The sequence below is a fragment of the Phyllostomus discolor genome, chromosome 6 (genome assembly GCF_004126475.2).
Source record: "Phyllostomus discolor isolate MPI-MPIP mPhyDis1 chromosome 6, mPhyDis1.pri.v3, whole genome shotgun sequence".
In the NCBI taxonomy this organism is placed as follows: Eukaryota; Metazoa; Chordata; class Mammalia; order Chiroptera; family Phyllostomidae; genus Phyllostomus; species Phyllostomus discolor.
Genome location: NC_040908.2, coordinates 91,321,539 through 91,346,540, shown reverse-complemented (window position 1 = coordinate 91,346,540; position 25,002 = coordinate 91,321,539). Strand labels below are relative to the sequence as shown.

At 35.5% G+C, this 25,002-nt stretch overlaps 1 protein-coding gene across 1 annotated transcript in view; it reads right to left on the bottom strand.

Moving 5' to 3' along the window:
* The window catches only part of GUCY1A2 (guanylate cyclase 1 soluble subunit alpha 2), a 328,461-nt gene that overhangs the window by 78,003 nt on the left and 225,456 nt on the right, over positions 1 to 25,002 (bottom strand). Inside the window, exon 6 of the mRNA XM_028516054.2 lies at positions 18,315 to 18,458. Coding sequence (XP_028371855.1) covers positions 18,315 to 18,458 — 144 coding nt within the window. The remainder of the gene's footprint in view (positions 1 to 18,314; positions 18,459 to 25,002) is intronic.

Genomic DNA, 25,002 nt, shown 5'->3' with positions numbered 1-25,002 from the left:
CAGATATGAAAAATAATAGAAAATATTCATACCTGAAAACCCATCAATACACATCAAAAAGAAATATGCTATTAGAGATGAGATGAAAAAGCCATGGAGTTTCAAAAGGCTACTTATTTACATATTGGTGTTTTTTCTTCCCAAGCTAACAACCCACACAGCTACAGAGAAGGAAATGCCGAAGGTTAGAAGAAGAAATCCACTTATTAACTTTGCCAGAATTCTAGTAAATAGTTGTCCCAAAATCATCATAAGAGGTTCTGACAGAAGGAAGATTCAGGAACTGGGAGAAAACTATTACTGGTTTTTAAAAGAATTAAAATGAAACAGTAAAAATAGTAATACTTTGTTAATAGAGACATGACACTCCAGAGGTCAAAATAATCAGATATCTGTCACAGGTTTTGTGCAAAATTTTCTACTTTGTTTATACAGTAATCTCAAAAACACACTTCAAAATGAAAAAAACAAAAACTTCAAAATTATTTCTCCTTCTGGTTGGCTTTTATAGTCTCCATTTAACTTCCTTGGTAAATTTCAAATATTGAGAGTCCATTGCTAACAAGTCACATAATTTTTTTATACCTGTTTTATTGAATGTGTTATGAGAGAGTTGTCCTTCAAATTTTCTTTTAAAATTTTAAAATTACCAATTGTTATTCATAACTAAATTTCCTAAGCTTCTATATAATTACCCTTTTGTTATTTATCTCTGGTTAGTTCTGACTGAAGTAGACTATAACAAGAAAATAAAGGCATTTTGCCCCAGTTCAGTAAAGCTGAAAGCTTAATTTAAAGTCATAATTGCTTTACCAGACAGCAGCAGCAGATCACAGAACATCAGGAGTCTTCATTTGGCTCTAGAATCTGGCCTTCATTGGCCATAAACAATGCCGTAAAGCTGGATAGAAACATGATTCCCTGAGACAATGTTTTGAATCAAAATACCAATCTACCTGAACACTAACAAAGTTTTCCAACTTAAAAGAAGTCATTTTGGAGCAAATACTTAAAGGCACAAACAATCCTTGAAGCACTAAACATAAAATGTAATCTTTGCCATAATGGTTTATGGCTGATGTATTATGCTTAGACTTCTGATAGAGTCTATATTTTTAAAATATAGTATGACTTTTGCTTCCCTGGGTATTACCTTTTAATATTAAGATGAGCATTTTCACAAATTAGACTTAAAAAAGAAAGTATGAGAAAAGAAAAATTGTAAAAACTAATGTTTGGATATAGCTTGCAATAACAACTAAATAGTGAAAAGTGGTTTTAATACAGCATAGAATGGTCCATTGCATAGAGTAAGACTTCACACTATATCATAACCTCATAATATACACTCTCATAATGAAGCAGCTCCAATTTATTTCATTATACTTTGCTAGCAAATTACTAATCTGTGTTTTGAATAGTAGTGAAATATGAGCATGGGATACATTTAGTATGTTTCAAAGTAACATGATTCTGAATATGAAAATTTAGAGAAAGAGGAACATGAAAAAATAAGATAAAAAGAACAGAGACTACTACAAATTATACAAATACCAAAAGTCAGTGTATCTACACCAGGTAAATTACATGGCAAAAACTTTGAAAATATAAAAGAATATTGACTTGTACATCAAAAGATCAGAGAAAAGAAACTATGTAATACAAAGATATAATAACTGTCTATGTCATAACAACTAAATAAAATTCTCTTCACTTGGTAAAATTTAATTCAATTTATTGAGCATACATGTCTAGAACAGCAAATAATTCCTATGACAAATAAAACAGTTATAATTTGACATATTTGAGCCCCAGAAAAGGAACACAAATTTAAATGCAGAAATTTGCCAATGCTGAATAATTATCTTAAAGAAATTATTTCCTGGACTAAATGCCACCTAGTAAATTTAATTCCTTGATCTATTTTTTATATAACTAATTCTAATATTTTACAGTTACAGGTGTGTTCCTCAGAAAATGTTTTATTAATAGATATGTATTTAGTGCCATTTTATTCTTAGACTATTTACCTCTGTTTATTTCTCTTTTATTCTTCTTAAAGCAAGCCCTTTCACATTTATTGCAATACTGGTTTAATTTTAACAAACAAATTCCTTTAGCTGTTTCTTACTTGGGAAGCTCCTTATTTCTCCTTCAATTCTAAATGATAGCCTCTCGCTGGGTGAAGTAGCCTAGGTTTTATACCTTGCTTTCAATTACCTTAAGTATTTCACACCACTCCCTTCAGGACTGAAATGTTTCTGCTGAGAAATCAGTTAACAGTCTAACTGATACTCACTTGTAGGTAACTACCTGCTTTTCTCTTGCAGTTTTTAGGATTCTCTCCTTGTCTTTAAGCCTTGCCATTTTAATTATAATATGTTTTGTTGTAGGCCTTTTTGGGTCCAATGTGTTTGGGGCTCTCTGAGCTTCTTGGAATTATGTGTCTTTTTCCTTCAGCAGATTAGGGAAGTTTACAGTCATTATTTCTTTAAATAAGTTTTCAATCCCTTGCTCACTTTCTTCTCCTTATTGATTTCCCATGATGCAGATGTTGTTATGCTTCATGTTGTCCCAAAGGTTTCTTAAGGTCCCTCATTTTTTAATTGTTTTTTTCTTTTTGCCACTCTGATTGGGCGTTTGTTTCTACCTTGTCTTCCAAATCACTGATTTGATCCTCTGCTTCATCTAACCTGTTTATTCCTTTCTGTGTATCATTTCAAATATTGCATTCTTTATTTCTGACTGATCCTTTTTAAAATGATTTCTATGTCTTTTCTCATGCTGTCCTTATAATCATTACTCTAAACTCTATCTGATAAATTGCTTGCCTCCATTTCATCTAGTTCTGGAAAGAACTCTCTTGTTCTTTCATTTGGGGTCTGTTTCTTTGTCTCCCCTTTTTGGCTGCCTTTTTTTTGTATTTGTTTCTATGTACTCCATAGATCTGCAAAAACTCTGTTTCAGTCCTTTGTCAAACACTGCCTATGACTGGCCCTGGGCAACCTGTTTGGAGCTATCAGCAATCTACAGCTTGCAATCCTTCTGCTGGGCCTGGGTGTGTGCAAAAATAAACAGACTATGCACCAAGGCCAGCTTTTACCAGCACCAAGCCCCAGGGGAGGATCAACTGAAGTCTCAGAGCACCTAGAGATTGGCCTCAGTTGTTAAACTAATTACTAATATAGCCTAAACTGTACTCAGCAGCCTGGCTTAAGTACCACAGGGTGGGGCAGAGTATTTACTGTGGGCAGGACCATTGCTTCCTCTCAGGCTGATGCTACTTTGAGAGGAGTGCTCTGCCTGAGGAAGATGGCTACTGCTGTATGGGCAATGACTCAGCACAGGGATCTTTACGGCTGTTCCTTCAGTTCTCTCCAAGAGCCACCAACCCCAGATTCTCTTCAAGAGTCTCTAGTCCACTATGCTATCCCTCTGCTGGAGCCCAGGGTAAGTGGAATTGACCTTTAAGAGACTCTCTGAACCTCTATCCATCTCTTCCTGGTGGACAGAAACCCTGTTGCTTTTCACAGCTATTATGTTACTTGGGTTCTTCTCCCAGTTCTGATGTTGTAGGCTGGGGAGCCCAGCTTGGGTTTAGGCCCCACACTTCTCTGGGGGGAACCCCCTGACTACTGAAATATCCCTCTAGGACTTCAGCTGCCACCTGTGCAAGTCCAGCCAGCCCTCTCATTCCTCCTCTGCTCTTCATACCAGTTTCATTGTAATGCACTGGTTTCTTCTGTCTGTCCATGGTTATAAGGCTTCTCTTTAGCTAGTGTTTAGCTGTTGATTCCCAATGCTTTTTCTGTAATTTAGTTTTAATTCCAGATTGGTCCTAGGAGGATGCCTGTGCAGGTTCCATCTAATCCTCTGCCATCTTGGGTCCACCTCTTGCCAGGAAGTATGTTTAAAATCTGGAGAGTGGTAGGCTCACTTACTCTCCAGGGAAGGCTCTTACCCCCACCTCAGAGCTCTGTTTGGAGCATGCTGGGTGCTGCCATTTTGATAAGAAAGGAGACTTTGCCCCAGAAGCCCTTGGCTGGTAGCCCTGAGCAGAGCTGGAGCATGAGGGAACCGCTGACCCATGGACTCTGTACCCTGATGCTTTGGTCCTTGCCTGTATTGAGCTTCCCCCACTCAGGGCCCACTGACTGAGCTGAAATCTTTTAATTCATATCAATTCCTTCCCACTTAACTTTTACAGTGATGATTTGTGAGTCATTAATCAGAAATTTGCTCACATTAATTTCTGCCAGTATAGTTTTCTTTCTGACCATTATTCTAGAAGCCCTAATTTTCCTGGCCAAGTGCTTGTCAGCACAATTGTGTCATATAGGTTTGATGCTCCTGCCAATTTTCAGCTGAGAAAAATTTTTACCCTGTTCAGCTTTAAGCACTGTCTTCTCAGTATTCCTTATAAAGTATGTAGGAAAGAGCTTGTGCTTACTTTACTTTTACACTATGTTTATGAGTTTTTAAAATTATAGACACCTATCAAAAAAGAAAGAAAAACAGTCCTTGATGGCACTGTGTGTATAACTCCCATTGACACTAAAACTGAATACATATAGTAGTAATTCATGCACATATGGAAAATTTAAGCAAATCTAAAACTTCAAGTTTAAAAGTACAAAAAGCCCTTCAGAATTATATAGTATCGACAGTTTTACATATGTTACTCATAACAATATTATTTGATTATTTGAGTAATTAATTTTTAGGTAGCCCATAGAAAAATGACAAGTACTTTTCTGCAACTGAGAGAGAAAAGAAACCTGAGGAAATTCTGAGGGTGAGGTAGGCTAGGAATGGGGGAAACACACTCAGAAAGGAAGGCAAACAGAATAGGAATAGGAGGCAAAGAACAACACACAGGTCTGTGGAAACAGTTGACTGAAGCCTTGTGAGAAACACACCATTTGTTTTCTTTTGTTCATATCTGTACGTTTTCTTAGGTAAAATGCCAAGCATGCTGAAATGTCTAAACATAGGCTATTGACTATTTGGCATAGCTTTCAGATGAACTAACAATCAAGGGAAACAAGTTGAATGGAAACCTGGAGTCTGAAAATCTGGGTGATTGATTGAATTTTTGACTGAATGGATTTAAGTGACCAGATGTTTTGGTATTGTGTAGAGAAAATTTTGACTTAATAAGAACCGAGAAAAAAAAGCAGATTAGTACTTGGCACTACTGCAGTTAGTCTGTGACTTAATTACATAGTTTTGCGCATGAGAGGAATTCAGTAAATGCTTGCTGGCTGAGTGATCAAACCATTTTCCTATATTTTTCACTTCCAATCAGTGCTTTGGTACTATAAAAGTAATCCTGGATAACTTAATATGCAAAAGAATCAACTGATACCATCTGGAAAATTCTGTGTCCTAAAGAGCAACATTTTTTTGATTCTCAATGATAGTTTTAAATCTCTGTTTTCCTGGTTTTGAATTACTGCCACAAAGAGATTATATCTTCTTTGTTTTGTAAGAAGCTAATATTACAAAAGTTTATATTTCAATATTATTCCCAAGTTATTTTTTTCTCTAGAAATGTTGAAATTTTTAAAATTACCAAGTTTTGGATCCTACTCTTAAATGCAGGCATAATTATTCTCATTATTTCAACATCTCCATGTATAGTATAATCAATAGAGTTTGCCAAAGGTTAGGATGCCTTCAAGTCATTGCCCTGCTATTACATCTGAATATTCCTTTCTTAAAAAAGAGAGAAAAGCAGTAATTTTTTTCAAGGCAGATTAAAATTATTAACTTAGTCATAAGATTAGAAATCGTATGTTATAATCATATTGTAGGAGGCAGTGTAAGGTAGTGGTTAAGAGCATGGACTTGAAAGTAAGATTTGAATTCCTATTCTGAATCTACTCTTAGTCTTATTTACCTATTGACTCTTATTTGACAATAAGTTCCCTAATCTTCTCAGTCTTGGCTTTATTATTTAAAAAAAAAAAAAAAAAGGAAAACATCCCTGGCTGGTGTGGCTCAGTAGACTGAGCGCCGAACTGTGAACCAAAGGTTTATGGGTCCAATTCACAGTCAGGGCACATGCCTGGGTGGAGGCTGAGGTCCCCAGCAGAGGGCGTGTGTGAGGCAACCACACATTGATGTTTCTCTCTCTCCTTCTTCCTCCCTTCCCCTCTGTCTAAAACTAATAGATAGATAGATAGATAGATAGATAGATAGATAAAATCTTAAAAGAAAAATAAGGATAACAACTGATTCATGATCCATGATTATATTAAGGCTTACACAATAGCATGCAATACATACATTAGTCCCTGCCCCATCTGCAATTTCACTTTCCCTGTTTTCAGTTATCTGCTATCTCCTGAAAACACTAAGTGAAAAGTTCCCAAAATAAACAATTCATAACTTTTAAATTGTGAGCTGTTCTGACTAGCATAATGAAACCTTATGTTATCATACTACATCCCACCTGGGATGTGAATCACCTCTTTGTCCAGCGTATACATGTTGTACTTGCTACCCACCCTTTAGTCACGCAGTAGTCATTTTTGTTATCAGATCAGCTGTCATGGTATTGTAATGCTTGTGTTCAAGTAACACTTATTTTACTAGATAATGACCCCAGAGCATGAAAGTAGTGATATTGGTACTTCAGATATGCCAGAGAGAAGCTGTAAGGGGCTTTCTTTAGGTAAAAAGGTAAAAGTTTTGGACTTAATAAGGAGGTTGTTAAGATCTATGGTAAGAACAAATTTTCTATCCATGAAATTGCCTAATTTATAAATTAAACTTGATCACAGGTATATATGTACAGAAAAACATAGTATCTATGAGTTATATACATATACCACAAATATTAAAATATGCTTAACACACATAAATGTAAGTAAATTGACTACATGTGTGTGTGTGTGTGTGTGTGTGTGTGTGTGTAGAGAGCAAGGAGGAGGGAGTGTGTGTACACATTCTAGCTTAGCATGATGCCTGGCACATAGTAAACACTTATGAGAAGCAACTCTTGTACAGTATTCAGGTAACAGTTTCACTTTGGTTATTCTGGTGAAGTATTGACCAGTTCGGTATATGGAAAGATCTCAGTCTTTTTTCAAGCAGATATATCCATGTTCAAAATTAGTTCTGCAGTTGAATAGCTGGATAATCTTGGTCAACTTATGTAAATTTCTGAATCTCAAATTGTTCAAATGCAATGTAAGATGAATAAAACTAACTTAGCAGGGTGTTGGGGGGCAGCAGAGAAAAGAGATAAAGTATATAAAACAGCTGGCACAAAGCTGACATGTAGAAGATGTAAGATATATATTATTTTTCCATCATCTTACTTATATTCTTTAACCCACCGAGGTCTTGCTTCTTGAACTTTAAAGTATGTAAAAACTGCATTTGTGACCATGATAGGGTTGTGTAAATTAAATGAGATGATATATAAACTATCAAACCAACCACTGGCACAGAGTTGGTGGTTTTCAATGTCTTTCAACTTCACAAAGACATTTACAAAATGCCCTACATATATACAAAGTCTACACACACCAAAATAATGTAGGTCTGAATATACATCTTAAATATTCTAAGAAGAATTTAAAGTCTCAGCTAAATGTTTCCAAAAACCTAACAAAATATGCCAATATTAAGAAAGAAACATTATTGAGAAAAATCCAAGTGTTTATTTCCACTTGTTAACCATGTCAGTCATTTACAGGTGCTGGTTCATTAGAATGTAATTTCTGGGAAGGTCAGGGCCATATTCCACTTGCTTTCTGTTACATCCCCAGTACCTAACCAATTGTCTAAAAGACAGAATGTATCCAAAAACATTTGTTGAACAAATGAGTAAAAGTCACTCCTAGCAAGGTTCCAGCCAGGGTCATGCAAATCAGGCTTCATCTGAATAGGAACAACAAACTGCCTCTGAAGTAAAAGCCATTCATCCTCTGTAACATTCCATGCATAGTCTGGACCTATTTTCCTATCCATCGGCTAATTATGCAGTCATTTGACCATCAAAATAACTCTGTTACTTCAACTTCAACAGGTCTCCCACTAGGACCTATATGCAAGTATTTCAGATATTGTTGTTTAAATTGTCATATTTCCCCAAAGAGTGAGGTCTGAATTATTGAGGTCTTACTAACTTTATATTTTTATGGTTGGTTTAACCTTTGAACACACATTAACAGCAAGTGATAAAGCAGAAGACTTTCTTAGAATTGAATTTACATGTAAATTTGATCTTATGACATTTGCATACAAGATGACAGTTTCTGATGCAGTAGAAAGCATTACAAATGTGCAGAAATCAATTCAGCCATTAGGAAAAAGCAACAGTTGCTAGGAAACCACATCCCAAATAAAGAATATTATAGTAGTAACCCAGACAATTACTGTATGCCTGACATGACATCAACACAAAGCTTAACAGATTTTTAAAAGCACTTGTGACATTGAATTGTTCATACCACATTTGCAACTCAGCTGATTAAAGAGTTTCTTTTCAATGATTCAAAAATTCAATTGTAGGACAATTGAAGGACAATACAAAATCAAAGTGAGTTAATAACAATGAAAGATGCTTCCTAGGGCTTACCAAGTCTCTCCTGCATACAGGATGCATGCATCTCTTTGGTACAAAGTGTCTCACAACTTTACTTAATTGAATGCAGTCCACTTAATATTTAAAAGGATCTACTTTTCAAATCAGCATATTCTATTTCTGTATAATTTTATATTCAGAGAAAAAATCTTTTAAGAAAATACAAAAAGTGTACAGTGTGGTTATGGTTAGTTGGTAAGTTATAGGTGATTTTGACTGTCTTTGAAATAATTTTTAAAATTTTGTTTGGAGCTAGGTATGAGATTTTGAGACAAAATCTCAAAGATGTAAATCTCAAAGACAGAATGACCAAAGATGTAAAATCTAACAGTGTGGTTAGCATGCAAATACCACATTACTATCTTACAAATTAACCTATCTTGCTATTTTCCCATCACTTTTGGTATTGTCAGATTCAAGTTGCTAAAGTTAACTTGTGCATATGACTGTTAGCCACAAAAGAGATTAAGTTAAACTGGTAGTAAGAGAATAGCTCTCTTGCTCAATAATGCCAGAAAAAGGGACCATATTCCAAAAGGGAATGGGCTAAATTACCCCATTCCCTTTTGGAATTCCCCTAAAATGGGTTGGTGGAATCCTATCTTCAAGTCTCCTTAGAAAGGAGTATTGGCAAAGCAGAGATTTTTATTCTTTACATAAAACTCAAATAAATAAAAATGAGCTACCTAACTACCTGGAGGCTTCATACTTCTAAAGCACACCATACAAGATTCAAATAAAAAATAAATGCCTTTACTAATATAACTTTTAACCCTTTGTTAGGACATTGTACAAATACTCTTGCGGGGGGGAAGGGGAAGGGGATGCTCTCCAGAGACAGGCTAAAATAAATGAAGTGGATCATAACATCTTTAGGAATATTTACTCCATGAAGATTTTATTTAACAGGGAAACTGTATAAAATATTTAAATCATGTCTCCACTAAAAATCCATTCCTCCTCTGAAATGTGAAAGTGTGAAGACTGCTGCACAAAATCAAACTGAGAGATTACATATTTTTACATGCCCAGTGCCATGCAAATCAATTAGCTTTCCCTTTCATTGCTGCTTTTCCTTTTCCTTTCACTAATATATTATTGCTATGTTTTTTCATGTAGCAAAAAAACACAAATACCTTCACAAAGAACTGCTTGGAAAATCTGACAAATAAAACACTTCAGCAAGGCCAGTGCCTTTTTGAAATGTGTGCCTGATAAACTATGTTTTGATGGACTGAAGTATGATTAAAAGCCTGTGATGATATTAGAATTAGTCATGATAAAATATAAAAGCTAAAATAAATTAGTAATGGAATTCTATCTCATTGACATAACTCATTACATATATAATATTGTGCATTCAATCATTATGCTGACACCTTACAGAGGAACTCTAATATAAGGCCTTAAAGGGTGCTCTATTAAAGCTCAGCTCTACAGCACCATGCTGAAAGAGTGCTTCTAGCACTAGAAGAAATGTTTTATTCAATACATAGGAGTAATTAACTAGAATATAAGATACAATCTTTAAATTCAAAGATTACCCTATGGAAAAAGACATAATATACCATTATAAAATATGTATCTTCTGCATTACAATCCACAATAAAAAATAAACAAATGGGAAAATAATCAGAAAAAGAACAATGGGAAAAGATAGCTAATATGCCCCCAATGCAGTCCGGCTGGTGATCTTAACTGTCAAAATAGTGGTGGGATAGAACCCATTCCCTTCTCACACATGTAAATGAACTTATCTCTTTTAATTTCTAATTTAAAAAATTAGCCCTGGTTCAGTGAATTGAGTGCCAGCATGCAAAGCAAAGGTCACCGGTTCAATTCCCAGGCAGGGCACATGCCTGGGTTGGGGGCCTGGTCTCCAATAGAGGGTGCATGAGAGGCAACCATACTTCCTTCCTCTCTTTCTTCTTCCCTTTCCCTCTCTCTAAAAATAGATAAGTAAAATCATTTAAAAATTTTTAAAAATTAGTCACTTTGGGTGGAATATCTCTAAAATAAATTACTTCCATTCTCTTAAAGAGAATGTCTAATCTTAATTTAAATATTCTTGAAGACTATAGCCATGGTAGTCTAACTTTTTAGAATAATAAGTTACTAAAGGCAATAGGAAAACTTTGACATTATATAATTTATTTAGCATGCTTTTATTTAATAGGTCTGTACAGTGCAGCAATTAGGAGCTCTGGCTATTTTTTATATTTTTAGTTTTATTTTCTTCATTTGTAAAATGGAACTAATGGCAATAGTTCCCTCATAGGATTTTTGTGAGACTTAAGTGAGTGATTCCATGGAAAGAACTTAGAATAGTAACTGCCTGGAATACCTTTATGTGCTTCAATAGAAGTTATTTCTTATTTTTTGCAGTAGATAGTCTAAATACGTGTTTCTGTCTTTTCCATTTAAAGATAATTTCATCTGTGACTTGGGTTGAAAATAGACATAAATGTAGATTGGTAAGGATGACTCATTGTTAGTAAGATAAAGCACATAAAAATATACATCACGTTAAACAGCCATTTCCAGTAAAAGCAAATTACATAACTCGATCAACCCTCTGCAGGTCAACTCACAGAGCAATAAAGATTTGCAGTGAAACACAGGGAAAGATAAACCTGGGAAGAAGGAAGCACTAATCCGAGTGTGCTTGTCCACTATTGGCATCGTCTGACTTCAGAAGGGACTGAGATGGAGAGAAAATGAGCAGTAATTTTTGACAATAATTACTTTGACAAGTAATTTTAGACCCTCACAGAAATACAGGAGCAAGGACTGCCAAGGCGGAGGCCTTGGGAAACCCTCTATACTTTGAGATGGGGTCCTGACAGGCAACACCCCAGGTATAAGGGCAATACCACCAACATAAGGAGAAGCAGAACTAAATTTCTCCTCACAGAGACAACCCAGTGTTGACGGCTAGAGCTCCCAGCAATTCAGGCCAGAAGCACATGTAAAATCTCCCTACAGAGGTGGTAACATCATTCTAGGTCTCAAATTATTTCTATAATTTTTAATGCATAATCCCCAACATTCAAAACAAAACATAGTTAGGCACCCAGGAGACAAGTAACATGACTAAAAATTAAGTGAAAGAATAAAAAATGTAATAAACCATATGTGCTCTAGAGCAAGGGTCTCCAACTCTGTTGAGAACCTCTGCACAGCAGGAGGCGAGTGGCAGTTAAGCAAGAGAAGCTTCATCTGTGTTTACAGCCCCTGGCCATGGCTCACATTACACAGCTCCGCCTCCTGTCAGGATAGTGGCAGCATCAGATTCTCATAGGAGGGCAATCCCTTCTGTAAATAGCACATGCCAGGGATATAGGATGCAGACTCCTCATGAGAATCTTATGCCTGACGATCTGAGGCAAAGCTGAGGCAGTGATGCTAGCCCTGGGGAACGGCTGCAAATACAGATTACCAATAGCAGAGAGGTTTGACCGCACAGAGACCACAATAAATCAATCACTTGCAGACTCATATCAAAAGTCTGTCAGTGAGTGTCAAGTGACAATTAAGCTGCATCTGGTGGCAGGCTATAAAGCCACCCCTGCCCACCACCCCGTCTGAGGAAAACTTGTTTTCCACAAAGCTGGTCCCTGGTGCCAAAAAGGTTGGGGACCGCTGCTCTAGAGAATGGTTTTATCAAGCAGAGTTTAAATTAACTACAGCTGATATAGTTAAATAAAAACAATATAAAAATTTGTCAGATAAATGAAAACTTAAAACACTATAAACTATTATAAGTGACATTAAATACTAAATAGGTGTGCTTAACAGATGATTTTCATGAATGATTGAGGGGAGTATTAGTGAGTTAGAAGGCAGATCTGAAGAGAATATATAGACTTAAGTTCTGGTAATTAAACAGAAGCAAAATACAAAAGAATCTGTTGTCTCCTTAGCTACTGGTAAACTCTCACTGAAAAAATACTTAAATATATTATTTTTAAAAACAAACATATTTCTTGTATAAAGTAAATCCACTATTAGAGTAAATCAATTAGAAATATATTTTGCCATAAATTTTACCAGTAATATTATATAGTATCTTTGTATACTATTACTGTATTGAAACAATGATTTACTAAAAATGCCACTATGTACATTATCTAGGAGATGAAAAGTAATTAACATGTTTATAGCATAAACATGAGAAGCAAGGATAACTAGGCTCTCAGTATGTTCACAGTGAGTTCATAGAATGTATTTGCAGTTTTTTCTGGTTATTTAGGTTTACCATCTTAGATATACATTCGAGAGTAGAACATTTCAAACAAGAATACACACTTCAGGGTAAAAAATACTAAATAGAATTTTGTAAATAAACAATTATCAGAGAATCACAGAGACTTAATCCAAGTTATCAAATACTTCTTTATAAATACAATCTTGGGCTGTTCTCTCATGACGTTAATTAAGCATTGCAATATTTGCAAATAGCAAATCCTTTCAAATATTAAAATAGCATCAGATTTCCTTTATAAATAACAACTATTTTTAAATTAATTGGGATACATTTATTTCATAATCTCCAAAAATCCTGTAAATTCACTAAAAGACTTACTTGAGGCTTAAGGAGCTAGAATTTAATGTGTTACAGTACATGTAAATTGTACATTAATATTCTTGCCATTGAACTAGGCAGTAAGAAGAAATTCATAGCATTTTCCTGGTTTGCAATTGAGATTGCTAAACATGTTAGTATTACAATATGATCGCATAGTGATTTTTTTAAACTCTATTTCACAACCTCTGTAATTGCCTCATTATATAAAGTCTACTGTTCTCTGAACTAATGAAGATAATTTGCTTTTATATGCTTATGTAATGAAATTCAGTGAAAATATTTTTAAAAAACTAAAACCTAGAAGTAAAACTTAGATATCTGGATACACTAACTCAGGCTTCTTCAAAAGCTTTAAATCATGAAAATGTTACTTGTCTTTCTACTATGTGTTTAATGACATACTCTAGTCAGTCCTCAGCCCAGATTGCTTTCCTTACTACTTAGTTTTTGATTTGTATTTATTGATTTTAGAGAGAGAGAGGAAGGGGGGGAGAGAGAGAGAAGGAGAGAGTGAGGGAGGGAACAAGGGAAGGAGAGAGTGACATTTGTTGTTCCACTTACCATATTTTGCCATGTATAATGCACATGTTTTGGGCCAAATTTTTGAGGGAAAAATAAGGGTGTGCGCTCTACATGGTATAATGATTATATACCATAGACATAATAATCCCATGAATAATGCTCATGAAAATGTGGGTGCATGTTATGCATGGGAGCACATTATAGATGGCAAAATATGGTATTTCTGTGTTCATTGGTTGATTCTTGTATGTGCCCTGCCTAGAGATCAAACCCACAACCTTGGCAAATTGGGATGACACTCTAACTAATGGTATTATTTAGCCAGAGCCCTTCACTATTTTTTAAACACAAAAAGCACAAATAGTAACAAATGTTTTGTTATTTTAATCAAAGAGTAGTAAACCATTAGTAAAAGTCTTTCAGCACTAAAGACTCCATTTAAAATGCTGTGGTAAGATGAGGCTCATAAGTTAATGAACAGCATGAAATTATATAATTTTCCAGGGAAATCACAATATAGATAGTTAAAACAAAGGAGAGAGCATCTGATTTTATTTTTCTTCAGTTGTCTATTGTTTAAGGTATAAGAAAATCAGATTTCTTCTAGAAAGGGGAAAGATGGGATAGGCTAATGCTAACATTTCCATATATTCAGCCAACAGAATAAACATCATATTGATACAAAATACAAGAAGTTCTTAATTACTATTTTTAAAAGCGATTTTAACTAAAGTCACTTTGGCCTGAATTTTCAGAATTAATCATATAAATGGAGCATATTTGTGTATTATACTTTATAAATACAGTCTAGACCTATCCTCTGAGTTTCATTAGAGCACTTATAGAAAAGTAGTTTGCTTGGTATTATAAACTGAAGAAATGAAATGCTATAGTCTCTATTTTTCTTTTTAATTAAAAAGTTAACCTAGTCAATTCTACAGTTAAGGGTTCAAGGACATTACCGATCATTTGCAAGCAACTATAAATGGTAATCCAGGTTCCAATTCCCCACCATGACAGGTGCCTCAAAATTTTATGTCACATAAAAATTATCCATTTATTTTTCAAAATTTGAGAGGTTTGGGAAGTTTTGAGCAATTATTGTAACTCAAATGGCTCAAATTTTATATAGCTTAGAATTTGGACAGTTTTAAGAAAATAATAAACAGTTCACATATCAATTCTAATATAACACCCAAGCATTTTTAATGATTCTTTCAATAAATTTAGAGGTGTTCCCACAGCACCAAGTTAGAAGCCAACTGAAAATCAAATTAATATTAGCAAAAAATCCCAAACCATACAGATAATAGAAATTAATAAGAAACTAAAATTACTAAGGGGGTATAATTTTGAATTTTCTTTCTGCATTCTTCTTAAATCATTATGGACATTCTCCCTTCTGATTTAATAAAACTATCTAATTCATAAGACAGAGGTAATTTTGTATCCCACAAATGGAAATATAGATGATATATTTACAACGTACTGTAAAACACATTTCCCTGGTTTTGTTATTTGGTAATTTAAGTTTGCTTTGACAATGATGAGTCAATACAAACATTGTATCTCCTATAAAATAAAATTCAACATAGAACAACCATCCCAAATGATAACACTGCCCAGCTGGGAGTCTTGAAAATTTAAGAACAGAATTTATACATTCAATGTGGAGTGTGTAGATTTTCACTTTGCAGCAGATCTGAGACACCTTCCTTTTGCTTGTTTTTCCTGACAGTATTTGAAGTATCCTTCATACACTTGACTAAGTAGATAATTATGTCCTGACTTAAACTAAACTTTTTTTAATGGTCCATGACTTTTTATTTTCACCACTGGTGGGAGTCTTTGTCTTTGCACTTTAAAATTTTTTCAAATGTTAATATGTATGTGCACATTAAAGAATAGTAGTAAAATGAATAATTCTGCACTATGACCCCTATATCCACTTTCCCTACTGCATTTCCCCTTTTGCCATCATCTTTCTTTCATTTGGAGTTAAGCACCATCTTGAATTTTGTATTGACTATTCTTTTTCTTTCCTAACTTTTTCCATCACTAATGGTATTTCTAAATAGCATGTATTCTCAATTTTCCAAGTTTTTAAATTTAATTAAATGCAATAATACTACAGTATACTTCTATGACTTGCTTTTTTTAATCAATATTATGTTTTTGGCATTCATCCATGTTGATATCAATAGCTAAAGTCATTCATCTGCCCATCTGCCCAAGTCATTCATCTGTATGGGATTCCAAGGCACAAATATATCATAGTTTATCCATTCTACTAAGTGGATATTTCAGTTATTTCTAATTTGAGAATATTATGAAAAGTATTGCTGTGAATAATCTTGTGTGTGACTTTTGCCACACATGCACAAGTATTTCCCTGAGGCAAACATCTAGGAGAGGGATCGCTGGGTTGTAAGAAAGGCACAAAGTAAAATGCACTAACTAGTTAATGCCGAGGACATTATACCATTTGTAATCCCACCAGCTGTGTATGAAATTTCCTATTGTTTCATATCCTCACCAACAGTAATACTGCAAGACTTTCAAAACTGTGCCAAACTAGTAGGTGAGAGAGTATAGGATTATCAATAAATATTAATCTGATTACTGATAAGATTAACCAAAGATACTTTTATTGGTTAAAGATGTTACAAAAAAATTCTCCTACATTGTGATTGTCTTTTTATTTTCTGTAGGTGTTCTCTGATAAGCAGGAGGGTTTTAATTTTAATGTAGTAAAATTTATAATATTTTCCTTTGTGTTTGAAAATTTTTAACACAACTATTTGCAAAAAAAATAGTTCTCATGGACAAAATTGGGGGGGTGGAAATAGGAGGAGGTGGGGAGGGTTAGGGGGGTGGGCTATGATGGGAGTAAAAGACAGAAAACTGTACTTGAACAACAAAGTAAAATTTAAAAGTCAAAAAATCTTAATTATAAATTTGTCATTTTATAGTATGATCTTTCACATTTAACCCATTATTTAGAATTACTATTACTGAGACTTGATTAATGTCTTTTAATAGTTCCAAAATATTTGCTTTTTGTATTCCCTCTATTAACTCCATTTGAAACCCCAATTGAAAATATATTATATCATCTCACTTCCTCCTCCATGATTCCTCCATATTTTACATTTTATATTCTCTGATTCATATTTTCCCACTTTTAATACTATGAACTTGTGATTAATTTCTTTAGTTCTAACTTTCAGTGTCCTAATTTTTGCTTCAGCTGTATCTAATCTGCTTTTAAACTCATCCACTGAGCTCCTTTTTTTCTAAGTATTATGCTGATTGCTTACAAGTTCTCTGGTTCTTTTTCAAATCTAGTGTTTCTGCCTCACATTTTAAAATTTCTTTTTTATCGCTTTAATTGTATTAAGCATTGTCATTTTGATTCTGCCCAAAACTGTTGATAGCTGATAACATTCTAGATCTGTTTTTCTCATCTACTGTTTCTATGGGCTCTTAGCTATAGTACTTGCTTTCCTGTGTGTGTGTTTTTCTTTGTTCGCTTGTTTTATGTTACTTTCCTTTGAGTATGAGCCACTGATTTTCCAGCGCACACTATGTGTGGAAATTTGTTGAAGATGAGATTGAAGCTGTCTTCCTCCAGGGAGGAAATAGTGTTTCCTAGTTTCCTACTATCACTGTTAATGACAGAGCACTTAATTTAAATTCACCACTTAAATTTTCTTCACTCTGTACCCAAAATGTGATTTTCACATTTCTTTTTTCTCTATAACTTGTTTTGTGCTTAACAGTCTTTAAAAAATTTTTACTTAACCCTGCATTTTAATAAATCAATCATAAGGGACACTCAGGGTTATCTAATTTTCCATAATGCCAGAACTAGAAATATACTCACATTTTAAGGCTTTATTTTCTGTAATTTTTAACACATAGTGAGTTGGTATAAAAGGTCTGCCTTAAACTCCAGGTTACTTCTCCAAATACAAGATTTCTGGTTTATAAGGATTCATAGCAACAACACATCTGGGACCTATCGGGCTACAGCAAAACTATAGCTACGTGACCAGGCAGACCCCAGACTGCAGACAGCCACCAGTACCAAAAAGAGGACAACACACCAGAGCTTACATTTTCCCCTTTGAAAGTTATTGGGATTCAACCTTCAAACTCTGTCACAGAAAAATTGTAGAAGCCATCCTGAGGCCTGAGGCTTCATGAGGAAGACCTGTACACTACCCACAGGCAGCTGTTCAGGTCTTCCATTTCCTTGCTTCTTTGTTTCTCATTTTTTGGATTATTTCTCAGACTCTGATTCTTACCATCATTCTTACTTGGATTTGGTGACTTGGTTATTAAAAGCAAGTTCCTCTCCTTGGTCTAACCCTTTAGCTCCTTTTTTCTCCTCCATGGTAATTTGCCATCCACACACCTTTTCTTATTTTACATCATTTTTTCTTCTCCTGGATCTATGAGTCACCTCTAGCTGTTCCCCATCCTCCCCGTACTCCCAACTTATCTAGATCTGTAAGTTATAGTATGTAGAATTCACAAGGGAATTTCTTGCCTCCTTCAGTAAAACATGCATTTCTACTCAAATTATATGTTGAGAGTGACCTGAATTGGTCTTCCATCAGGTGTCAGCACCTCTTCTGAAAGTTCCATCATCTTCAGAGCCATCAGAGCAATGGGTTTAGCATGGCAGAGGCTTTTCCTGTGGAGTCCTGCAGCAACACAGTATGCATCACCTATTGTTTCCACCTGCAGCAATCAGACAAATTAAATGCAAACATATGATAATGAGCCAGAATAGAAATGATTAATTTTCTGCAATCACAAACATTGCTGAAAAACATGTCAGCAAAACATCGATAAATTAAGCAATTAGACAACTGAGTGTAATCACAGCAGAGTTTGCAAACAGCCACAGCCAAATACTGACATCTCACTCTGGGGCTGTTCATCAGCATTATCACCATGGATTATCACTGAAATACAGAACAACTGAGATATAAAAAAATTATCATCTGTGAAATTTACCTGGGAAATTTCTAAAAGATACCCTTTTTCAAAGCCACCCTCTCATCTTCCTCAAATCTTCAGTATTAGTTATTCTTAAGAGATGAGAAATTGGTGTGCAAGAATCCATCCATAACCCTACAATTAAAAAGTTAGCAGGCACTGCCAGAGTCATTGTCTGATCATGTTCTAATTCTATGGTCAGCATCCATTCTGAATTGCCATTACTTTTATTCAATATTTTAAATATTTACCCCAGGTTAAAACCCCCAAATTCCCAAGTATAGAATATAGCATAAAAATTAAATACATCTTATTTTGAGAGGAAAGCTCACTTGTTATCCAAAGTAAATATAATGGTAAAATCCTCAAGCATTCTAATATTTTAATTAGAACAAAGTGATGAAATATTGTGTAAAATGTTCAATTTCAATATCACTTTTTCTTTGAAGCCCTTCTTGGCCATCTATTAGTTCATAGTAGATCAAATCCTCATCCTTTCTTCTATTCTGTTTCAGCACTTTCCACATCTCTTTGCTATAGCTTTCATAATACATATTTCATAATCAATATGTATTAATGTATAATCAATATGTACTCCCAATTACAATGTGATCTCTTTAAAAACAAGACCATGTGTTTTCCATCTCTGTATTTATAGGGCTAAAATACAGATATTTAACAAATATCTACCAAATGAATAAATAAATTGCATTACATATAATGCAGTTTAATTACAATGAACTGCATAAGTTGTACTGCATTACATTCTGTGACCACTAATTGAGACAATATAATGAAAATACTTAAGAAGCTCATGGGACTAGGAATGCTAAAATTATTACTTGCTCATCAGAATCCTATCAGGAAATATACATCAAAAATGATTCCAATAGCCTCAGACATATGGTGAAGTTCAAAACTTTCACTTCAAGACCTGTTTTCTGATGTGAAAAAAGGAAATAAAATCATACAGTAGGAATAATAGACAATGCAATGTGAGTTTGCAAAGGTTTATTCCAAAGACTAAAATATACCTCCCCCATAGAGTTTCCACTGAGAAAGATACCCAGCAAATAACAAATGTCTAATGTGTGGTCATTTACCATCCCCTTCTAGAAATACAAAATCCTTTGCTAATTCTCACATTTATCTCATCCTTTTGTATTTCTACATGATTTAAAAATCTATAACACTTTCAAACTGATTTTTGATTTTCAGATATTAGGACACATAGGCAGTCACTTATTTGTATAAATTAAATGGCTTCACAGTCACTCTGAACATTCATGTTCCTGGAGCATGATCTCTTTGAAACCCCTATTGTCAGCATTTTCCTCAGCAGCATTCTCTCCATTACCTTTTCAGCAAAAGTTTATTGAGTTCCACCAAATATGTATTTCTAGAAATTGTACCAAAATAATAAAGCTTAGTTATGTGCTATGCTTTCTCTGTAGGAATATGTAATATAATAGTGTATAGAAGATGGACCAGTATGTTACTAGTTGATATAACACATAAATCTAATGAAGTGCAAGATAAGTATGTGCACAATATAACAAATTCACATTAAAATCCATATGATCACATAAGATTTTACAACATTTAGTTTGAAAATATTTGAAGTCAGGATAGCAATTGTAAAAAACAGAATCAAGCATCAAGAAATAGACATCAAAAAAATGAATGGTCCTTTCTTTCATATGTCTATGGGCCCTCTGTATGCCTTCCTTGGAGAAGTGTCTGTTCAGGTCCTTTGCCCATTGTTTAAGTATGGAATTTCCTCAAAAAACTAAAAATGGAACTGCCTTTTGACCAAGCAATTCCACTGCTGGGATTTTACCCTAAGAATCCTGAATCACCAATTCAAAAGAACGTAGGCACCCCAATATTCATAGCAGTACAATGTACAATAGCCAAATGCTGAAAACAGTCTAAAGACCCATCAGTAAATGAGTGGATCAAAAAACTGTGGTGCATTTACACAATGGAATTCCATGCAGCAGAACGAAGGAGCTCCTACCTTTTGCGACAATATGGATGGAACTGGAGAGCATTATGCTGAGTGAAATAAGCCTGGTGGTGAAAGACATAAATACCATATGATCTCACCTATAAGTGGAACCTAATCAACAAAACAAACAAGCAAGCAAAATAGAACCAGAGACATGGAAATAAAGAACCAACTGACAGTAACCAGATGGGAGAGGGGAGGAGGATAATGGGGGAGAGGGAAAGGTCAAGTCAAGGAACATGTATACAAAGGACCCACAGACAAGGATAATGTGGAGGAGATTGAATGGGGGTGGGTAGGTGGGGCAGGGAAAAGCACGGCGGGGGGCGGGGGGGAATTTGGACAACTATAATTGAACAACAAAAAATAAATATAAAAAAAGAATGGCCCTAAGTAAGATATAAAATTCTCACAATTATTTATGAACGCCCAAATACAAAAAAAAAAATCTAAAAGATGTTTCTACTGTTCTAGGCTAGATTATGCTGTAGTAACAATATGACCTCCAAATTGTAATGCCCTAAAATAACAAGAGTTTATTTCTGATCCATGTGTGCTACACATTCACGTGGGTCAAAAGACTGGGGCAGAGGTGAGAGACACTGTGCCGTGTCTCTTCACCCCAGGAACAAGGCTAGTAGAACCTCCTCACCTGGAGCTGGTTGTCAGGGCAGAGGATAAGAGGTTCTGGCAAATCATATACTAGCTCTTAAAGCTTCTCCCCAGATGTGACATGCATAGCTTCTCAAGTTTTATTCATTAAAGCAAGTCACATGGCTATGCTAGTGCGTAAATGTGATGGGAAAATGCAACAAAACTTATGCCCATAGAAGAGCCAGAAATACTTGGTAAATAGAACTAGTGAGTAGTGAATGGGTAACAATTTAAATTTTTTCAAGTACCCAGGCGTCTGTACAAAGTGTAGGCAATATATCTGTGTGAAGTTTTCTCTCCTTGCAGATATATTCAGTATCTTAACCTGAAAATCTTGACAGAAGTGCAAACACCTTAGTAACATAGCTTCCATTAAAGCTCCATTCTTTTCTCTTCTCAGGGCCACACATGTTCAGCAGAATTAAGTGTATGTGAAAATTTTGGTGGATTCCACTGAAAATAATCAGCTGACTTCACCTCATGGGGAACTGCAAAAGTGAAAGCATTTTATATCAACTACAGTTGTTCTTGAGGATGTTTCCTTGAGTTAAAACCAAAGTAAAATAAATTGACACTGTAAACATATTACAAAAAACTGCCCTAAAAGAGGACTGTATTTTGAATTCCTTTATAATTACCTCAGTATTTTTAAATAAAAATTTAAATACAATTTAAATACTATCTAAAATAGCGCATTTCATTTCATTTTCAGTATCTCAAACATTCCCTTCAAGAACTTTAAACAAGAACAATGATAGCTAAACTAGGCATGGAGATGGAAAAAACAGTACTTATGCAAATGTCTGAAAAACCTTATATTCTTTTCTGAACATAGAAGAGATTTAAGTACTAACAATATTACATACAAATGTTGTCCCACATATTATTATTAGACCTGCTTTTGTTAAACTTTAAAGAATTTACCTGTCTCACTATATCTTCTTCTCAACACTTTATTGTCAAATTTCTCTCATTATTTCAGAAATAAACATGGTATAAATAAATTTCTTAGACCTATGCATTCACCATTTTCATTTACTTTTCATTTTACATTAATCATATAAAAGAATTTACTTTATCACTTAATAGATTCTCATTCCCATAACATTTTTTCCCCTTCCCTCCAGGATAATGCTCAAGAAATATCTAAGATGTTTCTTGGAAATCTGGGCACAGTGGAGGCGGAGAAGTGTGTGTATTGTAGGGGAGAGGTGACTGTGGTATTAGGGTTAGGATTATCCTAAAAGAACACTGCATACAACAAGGCAACTAATAATCTCTGTCCCACAGGACTCATGCCACGTCAGTCCTTCAGTCCCAGAGTCTTGACTCTGTCTTTCTTTGAACTTTGTAGGAATTATGAAAGAGAACTTGGGGAGTGGTCATAAGAACAGAGGGCCAGAAAACTCTGGCATTCTACCTTACTGGAAATTCATTCTCTCTCTCTCTCCCTCCCTCTCTCTCTCTCTCTCTCTCTCTCTCTCTCTCTCTCTCTCTCTCTCTCTCTCAATATTACCTAGAGGAAAAGCAAATTAGAAAGTCTACCTTTCTACTTATTTTGCTTTCTGTTTCTGGTTTCTAGTGTCCTTAGAAACAGAAACAGAGAGGCAGAAATAGAGAAAGAGAAATATATTGGAATAAGATGTAGGCAGATGATGCCTAAAGATGACAAAAGTATTCATTTATCTCCTACAATCTTACAGAGCACTTGGTCACTGGCCATGATCAGGTGAGTAAAAATGGGCTGGTAAATGCACCATATTCTTCATGGGTTCATTGGCTGTAGCTAAACACACGTGACTCTCAGAAGAGCTACCATATTCACCCTTGCTGAGATAATGGAGCCACATCTGCCAGCCCAATCACCTGTCTGATATTAGGTACCATTCCTGAGTGACATGAAAAGAGGGCTCATTTTTCCAATGGTTGCAGGGAGCCTGAGTCCACAAGCAGTCCTGCAGAAACCAGCCACTGGAGTTGATGGTGGTCTGGACACAGATAACTCAAAAGACTCAGCAGAAATGGTAAAGCATTTATGTAGGCCTTCATAAAGACTCATCAGTAACAGAAGAGCAGGAAACAATTGACTTGGGTAGATTTAGAGGCTGCTTACTTTTTACCTTTCCCCTCACACAGGCTCACCACTGTTTATGTCTATTTATCCTGTTACTCAGCAGGGTGGGTACAATGGGCTCCTGGCCAAAGATGAAACTCCAGGTGGTAGTGGCCAAGCAGAGGTCTTAGGGCCATGGATAATCCACTGGACGTATTTGAAGATGAGTAATTTGCCACAGACAGCAAGCATGAGCCTAGTTTTTAATTGTTCTTGAGGTTGCAGTTCTTGAAGATGTACTGATTCTCCTCCAATATGACTTACAAGCTCCTTTATCAAAAGCAGATAGGAAGGCCCTGGCTGGGTGACTCAGTTGTTTGGAGCATCATTGTCCCATACAACAAAAGGTTGTGGATTCAATTTCTGGTCAGGGCACACTCCTAGGTTGTGAGTTTGATCCCAGTAGGGGTACAAACAGAAGGCAACTGATCGATGCTTCTCTTACATAGGTTCACATCAATATTTCTCTCTCTCTCTCTCTCCCTCCTTCCCTCCCCCCACCTCTCTCTCTCAAATCAATAAACATATCCTCAGATGAGGATTAAAATAAAAAGAAACAGGTAGGAAGGCCCTGACACAGAGAAAAGTTCAAGCTATGTAGACAAAGACAGCATCATCTTCAGCATCATTTTCTTGGCTTAAACCAAGTGATAGCCATGGCCATGAAAGCTGCATGCTTGAAGTTGAGGGCACTGAAGGGCCAGAGGGGCCAAGGTGCAGAGAGGCCAGCACACACACATCACTGCTGGCTAAGCACAGGACCAACAACGATGGCAGGTAATCTGGTACAGGGACAATTTTCAAAGGTAGAGTTAATTAACCTAATACCTAAATAGGTTGAGTATCTTCAAAAGCTGCCCTGATGAAAGTAGTCTGATTTCCCTTTACATACCAGGTAGTATTGCAGGAGTTGGGCTACAGATTCCCTGTAATAATAGCAATATTGTCAGATTCTGGAAGGCTGTAGTCTGAGGACCAGATGAAGAAGTTAGAGATGATGTCCTGCTCCTGCTAATGAAGGATTTGGGGCATGAGTTCTGGTCCTATTTTTAGAGTGGCAAGAAATGCCATTCATATAAAACATTTGACACTGTATTCTTTAATGATTGACTTGTTTCTGCAGTAGGAGTTTGTTTAAAAGAAGACCTTGAACTTGTAGTCTGTCCTGAGATATCTGAACTCTTTCACTGCTAATTGATAGGAACCTCAGGAAATCTGTACTGTAGTCCTTAAGCATGGCTATTAGGAGGCATTATTCTAAAAGTTGGTGTCCCAGAATGTGGGACTATTTTGGTTGATGAACCCCACACCTTCACTCAGGTGCCTAAGCACTGGCCCAGACTTGAGCTCCAGCAGGAGGAAGGCCCTGTCACTGTCTCTAATTCCAGACTGAAGAAAGTCCTTGAAGAGATCACCTTCAGTGGCCGTTGCCTTACCACCTCCTTCACCTCTGCCACCTCATTTGCTCTCTCAACCTCTACTGCTCTCCACATGGACATCCCTGC